The sequence below is a fragment of the Sphaerodactylus townsendi genome, linkage group LG09 (assembly GCF_021028975.2).
Source record: "Sphaerodactylus townsendi isolate TG3544 linkage group LG09, MPM_Stown_v2.3, whole genome shotgun sequence".
Lineage (NCBI taxonomy): Eukaryota > Metazoa > Chordata > Lepidosauria > Squamata > Sphaerodactylidae > Sphaerodactylus > Sphaerodactylus townsendi.
Genome location: NC_059433.1, coordinates 75501724 through 75515182, shown reverse-complemented (window position 1 = coordinate 75515182; position 13459 = coordinate 75501724). Strand labels below are relative to the sequence as shown.

Sequence of the window (13459 nt, the reverse complement as noted above, 5' to 3'; positions counted from 1 at the left end):
TGTTTGTTGTGGGGGGCAGGAAAGGGAAAGGAGATTGTAAGCCCCTTTGAGCCTCCTTACAGGAGAGAAAGGGGGGATATAAATCCAACTCTTCTTTTCTTTAGGGACCTTACTCCCCACAAGCTCTTATGGCTTCAAATAGCATCAGTTCACTATGTGTTTTTATTCACCATTATGTATACTTGTGTGAGAAACTGGCCACATTTTCTTAACAAATGGTGTTACTCCTTAGGGTATCAATACTCGGGGTTGCAAGTTTCTGTTCTCAACAGGATAAGCCTTTTAAACTAGTTTGGGTCTTAAGAGAAAATGTAATAAAAACAATTAATCAAAAACATCTTTCACCTGTCAGATTAGCTATAATTTAAAAAAGGTGTTAATAATCGCTGCTGGTACTATAATACTCCTTGGGCAGACATTCTCCACATGAGGTGGGTTTGTGTCAGAGCTATAAAATATAGGGAAATGGTTGCAATTATATTTATGAAAAAGATCGATTATAATGTTATTGACTCTTCTAAACGTTTAAAATTGAACTACGCAGTTTCTATCCCAGAGAAATTCAAATGGTTATCTTTATATGTCGGAAGGCCACTGACTAACGTTTGCCAAATTCTGGAAACAGAAAAGAATTCCAACATGTAAAACTTGCTTGGATAAAATTAAGGAGTCTTGTTTATATATCAAATTATCAATATACAAAAAAAAGATTTTTACAAATATTGAGTTTATTTTGCAAACAAGCTTTAGCTCATATGGAGCAGATAATGTGACTGTGGCATAGAAGGTTAAGAGCTTGTGTAATCTAATCTGGAGCAACAGGGTTTGATTCTCCACTCTGCCATGAGCTGTGGAGGCTTATCTGGGGAATTCAGATTAGCCTGTGCACTCCCACACACGCCAGATGGGTGACCTTGGGCTAGTCACAGCTTCTCAGAGCTCTCTCAGCCCCGCCCACCTCACAGGGTGTTTGTTGTGAAGGGGGAAGGGCAAGGAGATTGTAAGCCCCTTTGAGTCTCCTGCAGGAGAGAAAGGGGGATATAAATCCAAACTACTCCTCCTCCTCCTCTTCTTCTTAACTTTTTCTGCATTTTCCCAGTTAGATGATTAACCCTGACACATCGGCATCTGCATCTAAGGCTGGCTCCTTCAGAGGCACGTAATGGTGAGATGTGTTCCTTAACATCCTCTAAAGCAGGTGAAGGAGCGGGGAATCAAACCCAGTTCTCCAGATTGGAATCCACCTGCTCTTAACCACCACCCCATGCTGGCAGGGGCTGATGGGATTTGTAGTCCATGAACATCTGGAGAGCCACAGGTTGCAAACCCCTGCTCTAAAGGTACCAGTCATAGAAACAGGTGAAACATTAGTAGCAAAAAACCTACCAGACTGCGGCCACACAGCCTGGAAAACTTACAACAGCCAGTTGATTCTAGCTGTGAAAACCTTCAATGATACGAAGGTTTTAGACTTTGGCGAGTCAATTGGCAGGGTATAAAAGCAGTGAAACTGGCACTGATTCAACCCTTAGTTTACTTAAAACGCTTACAGAAGTATGTCCACAGGGAGGCAGATGACTTTTAAAAATCACTCCTGGGAACAAAGGTGTGCGTGTTATACAGCAAACATTCTTAAGAAAACACAGCAATAGTCAGTATATATTCAAAGCACAGAAATGTAAGAACCAAAGCCCCGGGAAAGGGCTAAATCACACACAGGCTGCTGTCAACGGCTGTCAGAACAAAGCAAGAATGGCTAAAAGCCACAAGAAATGCTTCAAGGGAGAAAGAGGAGAAAATTAAGGCCACCCACCACACACACACACCTTGATTTCCTGGAATGTGAACCGTTCCAATGTGGAAAGATATATAAACGCACACACACAAATCCATTGGCTCCTCATCCAGGAGCACCCAAGACCTGCTAATATTAACATTGTTATGCTTCTGATAAATAAGAGCACCGGAAGAGGCTGCCAGCTGTCCATGCAGTACCAAATCGAACACTTGCTTGGCAAAGTTCATACATTTACCTTCTCAAATACAAACTCTCCTTTCTCCCTTTGTGCAAGTGTCAGAAGAAGAAGAAGAGTCTGGATTTATACCCCACCTTTCTCTCCAGTAAGGAGACTCCAGGTGGCTTACAAGCTCTTTTCCCTTCCTTTCCCCACAACAGACAACTTGTGAGGTAGGTGGGGCTGAGAGAGTTCTGAAGAACTGTGACTAGCCCAAGGTCACCCAGCAGGAATGTAGGAGTGTGGAAACACATCTGGTTCACTGGATAAGCCTCCACCACTCAGGTGGAGGAGCGGGGAATCAAACCCGGTTCCCAGATTAGAATCCACCTGCTCTTAACCACTACACCATGCTGGCTCTCAGGCAACAGGGGGTTGTATTCTCTATGTACTGAATATGCCCATGACCTGAATAGCCCAGGCTCATCTGATCTTGGAAGCTAAGCAGCATTGACCCTGGTTAGGACTTGGGTGGGAGGGCACCAACCAAGGAAGTCCAGGGTTGCTTTGCAGAGGCAGGAAATGAAAAACCACCCCTGAACTTGAAAACCTCTTTGGGGTCATGTGCTACTTGACAGAAAGGGAAAATAAATTGAACAAGCATCAAAATGACTGAAAACAACTATGAGGTTGGTGGGAAGGCTGCACCCTCGTGGGCCTGCTGGCTACAGCCCTTCCAGAGAACTGTTTGCATCACATTTGAATCCCAACTCACTTTAGCCACGCGATAAATGCTTTGGTACGTTTCAAAAGATATTTCGGCCCTCGTTCTGCAAAGCATTTCACCCCATTTGTGAGTGGGACAAACCTGGGTGCTTGGAGGCTCAAGGACAGAAGAAGAACAGTTGGATTTATATCCCTCCTTTCTCTCCTGTAGGAGACTCAAAGGGGCTGACAATCTCCTTGCCCTTCCCCCCTCACAACAAACACCCTGTGAGGGAGATGGGGCTGAGAGAGCTCCGAAGAACTGTGACTAGCCCAAGGTCACCCAGCTGGTGTGTGTTGGGAGTGCACAGGCTAATCTGAATTCCCCAGAAAAGCCTCCACAGCTCAGGCGGCAGAGCGGGGAATCAAACCCGGTTCCTCCAGATTAGAGAACACCTGCTCTTAACCACTACGCCACTGCTGCTCTTGCATCCAAGAAGTCCAGATTCCCTCAGTCCAGGTACCGTTCCAAGTATCTGAAACACACTAGGGACAGAAAAGGTGAACAGGGCTCAGCTAATATTGGTGGAAGTGATGACTGTGGTCCGTGCCCCACAAAAATTATTTCCTTGCAAGGCGAGTAATGCAGGATTTCCAGGAGGAATCCAACCTTGGCATTGGCCGAACCCAGATCTGCTAAGCTTCGTCCCACCCAGTAGCAGCCCATCCACCTCCCGCTGGACAAAGCACTCTGCTATAAGCAGAAATGATGTTCTTGGAGGTTTCTTGGAGGAGGCAGCCTCAGGTTGCTTCAGGTGTGGAATCCCCGCTCGTTCCCCTGACCAGTGAAAATGCTGAGCCGCCCAGCTGTCCGTGCCCTTTAGCGACGTCCAATGGAGTCCTTGTCTCCGGCGGAGTAAAACCAAACAGAACGAGTCTTAACCGGGGCCAGCCTCCATCACGTGCAGCAGTCCGAGCAGCACAGTTCGTCTCTGAGCTTTTGGAACCACTTCCTTTCAAATCCCGCCGTTGAAGCCGTCATTAGGGAAGCCAGCGCTGAAGCCCCTACGCATTTCACCTCCCCCTGGGCGTCCTCTTTGAGTTTTTCCGGGGTGAGATCCTCTCCCATAACCTGCAGGGAAAAGTGGGGAACCATTAACTAATAAGCAAAGTTTAGGCCAGAGTTGGACACCCCTAGTTTAGGGTCTGCCCAAACAGAAGTAGAACCTGCTAAATACTGACTACCAACTAAGGAACTAAAAGACTGGGCCCAGGATATTTGCGTGACTCTTCCATTATAACCTCCAGTGGACATTAACATTAGGAGCCAAGGGACTCACCCCTGGCCCACAGGAGGTCCATCTGGCCTCAACGCGGGCCAGGGCCTTTTCCGCCTTGGCCCCTTCCTGGTGGAACAGCCTCCCAGAGAAGATCAGGACCCCGTGGGACTTCATGGAGTTCTGCAGGGCCTGCAAGACAGAGCTGTTCTGCCAGGGATTTCGTTGAGGCTGATCTTTGACCACCAGTCTCCCCTGGGGCTATATGACATCTTAGCCCATAGATGGGTCTTACTTCTCCCGCTTGGTTTTTATACATTCTAGTGTAGTTGGTTTTATCAAATGCTGATTTATGGATTAGGTGGTTTTATCTTATTATTTTGGGCACTGTTTTCTTCTTTTAAATCATAGGTCTTGTATGTCGAAACAGTTTATGTAATGTAATTCTGTTTGTACATCGCCCCAAGCCAGACATGGGAGGGGCAGTTTAAAAATCCAATGAATGAATGAATGAATGAATGAATGAATGAATGAATGAATGAATGAATGAATCTGACACAGCTTTGGACTAAGATTCTCAGATAGCAGCCCCCACACTCCCAAAGTTGCTTTGTTTTTTAAACCTTCACAGAATTTCAGCAGTAGTTTGAGCCTCTGAATGAGGAAGCCACTTTTCAAAGAAACAAAGCCTGTGGAAACTAGGCTACTGGAAGGGCAGGAAAATCTTCACAGCCTGTCCTTTTGTTTCCAGGCACAGTTTATTTATTTATTAAAAACATGTTGGTTTTAGGGCTGACAATTTAACACTTGTAGTATTTAAGATTGGGTTTTTTTTATGTTTTAAGTAGTCTTGAACAGGTCTCTGGAAAGGCAAAATATGAATTTTATAAACCGCCACAGCTATGTCCTCCGAAGTATGTCTTTTGAGTATGGCTAACAGTACAGGTACATTTTTATTTATTTATTTATTTACTTCTATACCGCCCTCCCCAAGGGGTTCAGAAATTTTGCAGTCTAGAAGAAGAAGAGATTGGATTTATATCCCACCTTTCTCTCCTGTAAGGAGACTCAAAGGGGCTTACAAATTCCTTTTCCATTCCTGACCCCACAACAGACACCTTGTGAGATAGGTGGGACTGAGAGAGCTCTGAAGAGCTGCGACTAGCCCATGGTCACCCAGCAGGCTTCATGTGGAGCTATGGGGAAACAAATCCAGTTCACCAGATAAGACTCTGCCACTCATGTGGAGGAGTGGGGAATCAAACCTGGTTCTCCAGATTCAAGTCCAGGGCTTTTAACCACTACACCATGCTGGCTCATAAGAAACAGAAGCCATGAATTGTTATGGCTAGAGAGAAGAAGAAGAGTTGGATTTATATCCCCCTTTCTCTCCTGTAAGGCGAAAAATGAGGACTTTACAAACTCCTTTCCCTTCCCTCCTCACAACAAACACCCTGTGAGGTAGGTGGGGCTGAGAGAGCTCCAAAGAACTGTGACTAGCCCAAGGTCACCCAGCGGGCGTGTGTTGGAGTGCACAAGCTAATCTAGTTCACCAGATAAGCCTCCACAGCTCAAGTGGCAGAGCAGGGAATCAAACCCGGTTCACCAGATTAGAGTGCACTGCACCACTCTGGCTCCCTTATAAAACACAGTGGAAGGGTGGAGGGTGGAGCTCTGAGATTCAAGCTGATCTGAAACAATAGCAGGAGTGTTGGCAAAGAGTTGGGAAATAATTTCCAACCTTCCTGATGAGGCCAAAAATCACCTCATTTCCCTTCCACCAGGAGGAACAGTCCTCAGGAATCCTGTGGCGAAATTTCTGTGCCAGGTGTAGAAACAACGCAGGAAACAAAATACACACCCAGGCTCACACAATGGTTTTGGCAAAGTTCCCTTCCGTGGATTTATCTGCCAGCCATCTTCTCATCAATTCTGCTCCCAGTGACAGCGTTCTATGAATCCTTCTCACCAGTTCTACTCCCAATGACAACGTTCTAGGAATCCTGCTGCAGGATCTACTATGGGCCTTGCAGCTGTATGAGCAGCACCGTGTTTTGGGAAACTACATGCAAGTTTACCTATTCAGGTAGGATACTGAAATGCTTATCAGTAGATGCAACAGGGCACATACAGACAGGGCATAGTCAGCACTTCTGAGCTGCATACCGGTCACAATGCAAGTGCAGAACCAAGCAACCCAACACCTCTTTTTCGCCTTCAAGGAAGAGTCCAGCCTCTAAAGCTGTGAAAAGAGGATGTAAGCATGAACAGGACATCTTGTTATCAGCAGGGCAGGAAGAGGCTGGTGCTCTGTGTGGCTTTAGCTGCATCCCTCTCTCTGCTGCTTGCAGAGAGGGATATAGTTGTACCTCTCTATTCTGCATTGGTTAAACCCCATGTGGAATGTTGTGTACAGTTCTGGGCACCGCAATTCAAGAAGGACATTGGCAAGATGAAAGGGGTCCAGAGGAGGGCAACCAAAATGGTAAAAAGTCTGGAATCCATGCCCTACGAGGAGAGACTTAGGGAACTGGGGATGTTGAGTTTGGTGAAGAGAAGGTTAAGAGGTGACATAGTAGCCATGTTTAGATATCTGAAAGTGTGATGGAATGATTCAGGTTACAGTCATGTTGGTAAGGGAGCAAGCTTGTTTTCTGCTGCTCCAGAGACTAAGACCAGGAGTAATGGGTTCAAGGTGAAGGAAAAGAGATTCCACCTAAACATCAGGAAAAACTTCCTGACAGTAAGGGCTGTTCAACAGTGGAATGCACTACCTGGGAGTGTGGTGGAGTCTCCTTCTTTGGAGGTTTTTAAAGAGAGGCTGGATGGCCATCTGTCAGGAGTGCTTTGATCATGGGTTGCTGCACTACAGGGGGTTGGACTTGTTGGCCGTTGGGGTTACTTCCAACTCCCTGATTCTAGCAAGAGGAAATAAATATGGGGATATGTCCAGGCTTGAATGATCTGAATAATTCATTTAAGCCCTGCAGTTAGAATAACTGTGAGGAAACTCCACTCACCTCGGTCACCACGAACAGAACGTCCCTGCTCAGTCTAAAAGATGCAACTTTCTCTTCGATTTCCTGTTGCGCTTTTAAGTTGCTCTCTAATGCAAAGGAAGACTGATGAAGCTGGAGGAGCTGAAGCAAGAGCCTGGCAACGACAAACGGCAATAACAAAATGTGGACACACACCTGCATGTGTGAGCTTTGACAGCCAAAAAAATCTACATAAGGAATTAACAAATTAAAAAGATCGCTCTCGGTGGAGCGAGGCGTTCCAGATTGGTTTTCAAGGAATCTGCTCCCATAGAAAAGGGAAGGATATTTGTAATCTGCTAGTTATTTACAGCAGACAGAACAAGCAAGTCTTACAGAGAGTTATAGAAGCAGGCTCCACAGACAGTCCTACAGATCAGCTTCCACTGACCCCCCTCCAAAAAAATACCCTGAACAACTCTGAACTTATAGGAGCTGAAAACGTTCTCACCACCCTCAATAGCTAATTCATGCTTCCAGTGGCGTAGCTACTACAGGGCGGGGTGAGGACAGGCACACTGGGCTGATGCCGGTGGGGTCACGCGTGGGGCGGAAAATTGCCCCCCACACCCCTCCTCCTTCACCCCACCAGGGCTGGTGGAGGCTGCTGCATGTGTCCCTGCTTGACCCCCGCCAAGGTAAGTGGGGCGTAAGGGGGGGGCGTGGGGGCCCACTGGGGGAGGGGGTGGCGGAAATCTCGGGAGTCTGCCCCGGGCTCCATTTTCCCTAGCTATGCCCCTGCATGCTTCCCTCCTCCTGTCCATAAGAATCCATCCCAAAGAAATATCACAAAATACAGGCATCACGTTCTTCTTGTGGCCAACTGCTTATTAATCAGAAATGATAATTCAATGAATTGTTTACTCCCCTGCTCTCATTTTATCCTTCCAACAACTCTGTGAGGTAGGTTAGACAGAGAGTGAGTGCGTGATCCACAATAACCCAGCGAGCTTCCATGACAGTGTGGGGATTTGAACTTGGCTCCCCATGATCTTAATCCAACACCAGTAGCCACTACACTACATTGACTCCTAAGATTAGGCCCATCTGGCTTGTAAATAACAGCTTGCTTTAATAATGTGTTGTTGAAGGCTTTCATGGCCGGATTCAACTGGTTGTGGTGGGTTTTCTGGGCTGTGTGGCCGTGGCCTGGTAGATCTTGTTCCTAACGTTTCACCTGCTGGCACCTTCAGAGGCGTTGCAGGACAGACTTCCCTCTGTGATGCACATCTGAAGATGCTAGCCACAGATGCAGGCGAAACGTTAGGAACAAGATCCACCAGACCATGGCCTCACAGCCCGGAAAACTCCACCACAATCAGTTGCTTCTTTAATTTTTTTTTTTTGCAAGAATTAGCTCCAGGCTACCCAACGGGAATGCTTCCCAAAAAAAGAGCCCTCCAATATAATTTGTCAAAGCCCCCAAAAGCACAAGTGACAGATATGTGTCACATGTATGTGAGAAAATGAAGCTTAAGCCATTTTTTGAGGTCTGACGCTTTCCTGAACTCATCTTTGGTCATGGATGATGCAGCCACCCTGCTGAAGCTAAGTAGCTCAACTGAGTACTTGGAGAGGAGACCTGCATAAGCCAATTTGAGCTCCACATAGGAAGGAAGGAGCAGTAAAAATGCAACCACAACTACTGAAAGAAGTGCAAAATATTCTATTCCTGAGAAGTGTAGCAAAATTACAGGAGATGTGGTTTCATACATTACCTTGCTCTAACAAAGGAAGCACATGCATATATCCAAATCTCTTCCTGTCCTATGGTACCAAGAATCACATTTCTCTCTGTGTGCTTTGGTTCTAATTTTTCCAAGTCGCCGATGTGTGCCTCCCCATTAGACCCAAAGCTGCCATTTGTTTTGGAGGGAAGGTGCAAACAGAAATCCACCTTCCAGGCATGTTTTTTGCAAAGTTGAAAGCCGGCTCTGTTTCCAAGGGGCTCTGATAAAACAGCTGAGCCGTCGCTTTGCAAGAGATCAGCTTCTGAGCCCCACAAGGGCAGAGGAAAAGGCAGAAGGCTCACGTAAGCCTCAGCCAGCGACCTCCAGTGCCCAGGATGAAAAGGGTGCAATGAAATCAACTGCTGCAAGCACTCGATTGTTTTCTCGGCACAGCCTGCGGTGCGATGTATGGTAAACTGCAGGAGCAGCACTGTTGTGATGTGGTCGGTGTTTGTTGCTCCGTTCCTCTGGAAAAGAAAGTCAAAACACTTCATTGAAGCCTTTTTACAAAAGCGTTTTGGTGAGCAGGTGGGTGAATAGAGCAACAAAGAGAGAAATACCTCCCTGAATCAGGTAACCCTTATTCAAAACTCGTACAAATAAATTCCCAAAATGAACAGCTTTTCTGCTGATCCAAGAGGAAAGAGGGTCCTTTTTTTAATCCACTGAACCGCTACACCAGAGAGTCTGGAACCAAGGCGGGGGGCGGAAACCCACATGAGACGGAGCGGCAATAAAGAACAGTAGGCAATATTGCCTTTTCTTCCCCTGGCGTCACACATGCTAATTTAAACTGCTCCCCTTGAAAACTATCGCCATATGAACATTTGATTTTTCTCTATGTCACGATGGGTACTTCCTATAAAGCCTATCCTTAAAAAAGCAGCAATAAAAATATTGCTGTAAAATGAGGGTGGGAGTGAGCGTAAAGACATTCTTCAGGAAAATTCTCCAGTAAATTAAGAGGCATTTCCTTTCTTTCTTTTCTTTTGCTGTTAAATTGCAGTCAACTTACGGAGACGTCATAGGGTTTTCAAGGCAAGTGAGATTCCAAGGTGGTTTGCAGTAGCTTGGTCAGGGGCGTACGGGGTCATGTGGTGTCCCATGTCCCTGGATGCAGGCCAGGTCGTCACAAAGGAGGTGCAAAATCACCCCAAGCCCCCTCCTCCCCGCCCACTGAGCAGCTGGCCGGGAGCAGTCAGGCTGGGAACCTGCTGCGGACCGCCCCTTGATCCGGCCCCGCCAGGCTGCTCCTGTAACTGGCGGGGCTGCCCCTCGGTCTGGCTCCACCAGGCCAAGCCCCGCCAGCCTGCCTGGACTACTGATGCTGAATAAGGTAAGTGGGGCACTGGGGGGCACAGGGGCAGTTCAAGGCGCCCAGAGCAGGTGTTGCCCTGGTACGCCTCTGGCTTGTCTGCAAGTGCAACCAGGGTCTTCATCCAAATACTGATCTGGGCTGCTCCTGCTTAGCTCCTGAGATCTGACAAGATCAGGATACCCCAGGTCAGGATAGCTATCCAGGGCACGTCCATTAATGGCAACTCTATAATGAGAAAGGGAATTGAGAAGTATTGGGATGTAGTGCATCAGGCTAGGATCCGAGATACCTGGGTTCGAATATCCACAGAACCGCAAAACTCACTGGGTCCCCTTGGTCCAGCCATCGTCCCTCAGCTTCACCTACCTGACAGGGCTGTTGTGAGAATAAAAGGGGGAATGGAGAACTGTACACAGTGCCTGGAGTTCTTTGGAGGAAGGACCTTAGTGAAAGCTGCACGCTGGGAAGGCAGAATAGGGAAAAGTACCAACCAGCATCTCTGCAATCTCCGAGGCTTCCTTATGTCGTCCCAAATGAGCTAGGCAGCGAGCCTGACTCTCTTGTATGTCTCTTCTCATGGCTATGTTGCTGGGAGGCAGCAGCGCAAGGCAACTGGAGTACTCACACAGAGCCTTCTGAAATGAAGTTAGGAAAGCCTGTGAAAACTGGAGTTGGCAGGGATTTTATGCATATCATCGAGCCCCATCAAAGGGGTGAAAAGGGGGCTTGTGGGAGTGGCGCACCCTCACACTTGACCTCCCCAGGGCAATTACCCTGGTGGGGAGCTGACGCTGCCACTGGCCTCCCCTTGTGCTGGGAAATGACGTGGGATGCTGCGCCACTGTCTCGGCATCCCTGCCGCAGTGGGGATAGTTCAGGGTCATGGCCGGATGTCGGCTTCCTCCTGGTCATTTGCTGGGTTACACCACCAGCGAGGAATTCAGACTTACGTGACCCTTTTGGGTTGCATACGTCTATTCAGTCCCAAAGAGGTTTCTCAACAGCGGGGAGGCTGTTTTATTTTGCAACCCTCCCTGTAGTGCCAGGAAGTCTCTCTGGGAGCAGCGGCGCAGCGTGGTTGTGGCACCGTGGTCACCCACCTCAACGTTTGGGCAGGGCTGCCCAACATATAAAGCAAGGTCAATATGTGGTACTTTTAAAAAAGGGGGCAATTTTAATCACCAGCCCCTCACCCAAAATACACGTTTTAATTTTGCACAGGGGGCAAAGGCTATCAGGCTTAACTCTAGAATAAAATGAAATAAATCAATAAGCAGTTTGTGGCAGCTGCCTAAAAGCAGATCGAGAGTAAGCCGGGAAGTAGTCCTAAGATAAGAAAATTTGAATGTACAGGTTTGTGAGTGTGTGTGAAAATACCTTAAACTCTTGTTGATTATATGCAAAATCTCCTTTGAATTTTCTTACATTGATAATTTCAGCCTCGTCCTCAAAGTTGGTTTCCTCACAAAACCACTGTAAAGAGGAAAAACAAACAGGGTTCCAAGTATTATTTATAATCAAGAGACAGACAACAATGGCTGGAGACAAGACACAGTTTTAGAATGGTTTGGAAAAGATACCAGTGCCACCTGCCAGGTGCATACAATTTCTTTGCTTCAGTGTTATGTACACTTTGCGTGAGTGTAAACAACCCAAGAAGAAAAGACTTCTTTTGAAACACCTTCAGCTGTCTGGGAAAAAAAGCAGCCACCCTGTCACCTGTCTCCAGCCGAGTTGCAACTTGTCGTTTGCTTGTTTAATCAGATGGCAGACAGGTGAAGCAAAGGAAACAGGGAATGTGCAACAATCAACACAACTGTTGAAAGCAGAATGCTTAATTAGCCGGACCCTGGGCTGATCCAGCCAGACAATTCCAGTTTGCTCAAAAAATACCAGCGTCGTATATTCTTTCTCTATTTGTATTTAATTGGAGAATAGAAACTGGCACAGGAATACCTTTTTATTAACAGCTTGATATTTTTTATTTCTTTATTTTGGCCACCAAATCTATTCAGTCCCAAAGAGGTTTCTCAACAGCATGGAGGCTGTTTTATTTTGATCACACATGGCGATCCTGTAGAGTTTTCAAGGCAATAGACATTCGGTGGTGGTTTGCCATTGCCTGCCTCTGTATCATGTCCCTAGTATTCCTTGGAGGTATCCCATCCAAATAGTTGCTACGGTTGTGGCTAACAGTGGCATACCACTAATGGGGATGCAGGAAGGGCAGGAGCCAGCCTGCAAGAAGGCGGGGGAAGCAGGCCTTGGGGAGGCAGGGCTAAACGAGCCCCCCCCCCCCCCCGAGCCCTGCCCTCCCTGATAGCTCCCATAAGTGGGGTGTAGGGTGAATGCGTGGGGAACTGGGCCGGGGGGTGGGGGGTGGATGCGAGAAGTCGGTCATGCCCCCAGGCCCCATTTAGATCCCGTAGCCACTGGTGGCTAACAGTATGTGTCTGGCCCAAGGTCACTCAGCAAGTCTCCATGGTAGAGTGGGATTCAAACCTGGGTTTCCCACATCCTGGTCTGGCACCTTAATGCTATACCATGCTAGTTCTCAGCTTGGTAGATAAACCTATTAAAATATAATTGAATCAAGCATATACATTACAAACCGTTCAGACACTAACTTTTCCAGGAAGTCATTTCTGAAGTAAATTACACTTCTGAAGCAGGTCACAAAGAAAGCAACCTGCCCAAGAACACTGTGTAAGAATCATAGCAGCTAAGGTTGCTAACCTCCAGGCAGGATCTGGAAAGTTCTAGGAATTATGACTAATCTCCAGAGTACAGCTGTCAGTTCCAAGAGGAAACAGCAGGTGGCTGTTGTGGGTTTTCCAGGCTGTGTGGCTGTAGTTTTTGCTCCTAACGTTTCACCCGCATAGATCCCATGCCTTTGAAGGTGCCAGTCATGGATCCACCGCCATGAGTCACTTGGGCTCAGCATGAACCTTGGGCTGACCTTGGGCTACCAAATCTATCCTACCTCGCAGGGCTGTTGGGAGGATGAAACGGAGGACACCACAGGAATGCCTCCATAATAGGTCAGAGAGATGGAATGGCTGGCAGGCACACTTTGACCTCAGAAGCGTTGACATAAATAAATGCAAAGCAAAGCATGAATGCAAATGCAAAGCATAAATGCGCGCGTGGGGGGTGGTATCTACTTTCCCTTCCTCCCACCCCACCCCCCGGCCCCAGCGTCTCACCTGAGGCTCGCAGCAACGGGCACTGTAGGTGGGGGGGAGTGCTGAGGAGTCCTTCTGTCCCCTGCCGCCCCCCTCGAACACGGACTCCTCAAACTCAAACCCCAAAGGCAGCTCCATGCGCCTTCCTCAGAGGAGGGGGAGGGACCAGAGACACCGGAGGCTCCGCGGCTAGAGCGGCCTGCTGTGTCTCATGGAAGACGAGACGGTGGCAGAGATAGAACGGCCCGTTC

The 13459-nt window shown here is 47.6% G+C and overlaps 1 protein-coding gene across 3 annotated transcripts; it reads right to left on the bottom strand.

Annotated features, from left to right (window-relative positions):
* Window positions 1-3036: 3036 nt before the first annotated feature.
* LG09H8orf76 (linkage group 09 C8orf76 homolog) lies at window positions 3037-13459 on the bottom strand. Of its 3 annotated transcripts, XR_007245392.1 has the most exons (7): window positions 13230-13459; window positions 11401-11496; window positions 10515-10658; window positions 8694-9172; window positions 6958-7090; window positions 6016-6179; window positions 3667-3792 (listed from the first exon to the last, which is right to left on the bottom strand). XR_007245392.1 is itself a non-coding variant. In XM_048507216.1 (6 exons), exons 1-6 carry the CDS (start codon window positions 13344-13346, stop codon window positions 3619-3621), a joined length of 1143 nt encoding a protein of 380 aa, XP_048363173.1. In that variant the 5' UTR covers window positions 13347-13459; the 3' UTR covers window positions 3037-3618. The 3 variants fall into 3 exon arrangements, 2 of the variants coding, with proteins under 2 accessions (XP_048363173.1, XP_048363174.1); XM_048507216.1 differs by lacking the exon at window positions 6016-6179 and having other exon boundaries at window positions 3037-3792; XM_048507217.1 differs by lacking the exon at window positions 6016-6179 and having other exon boundaries at window positions 3037-3792; window positions 10515-10655.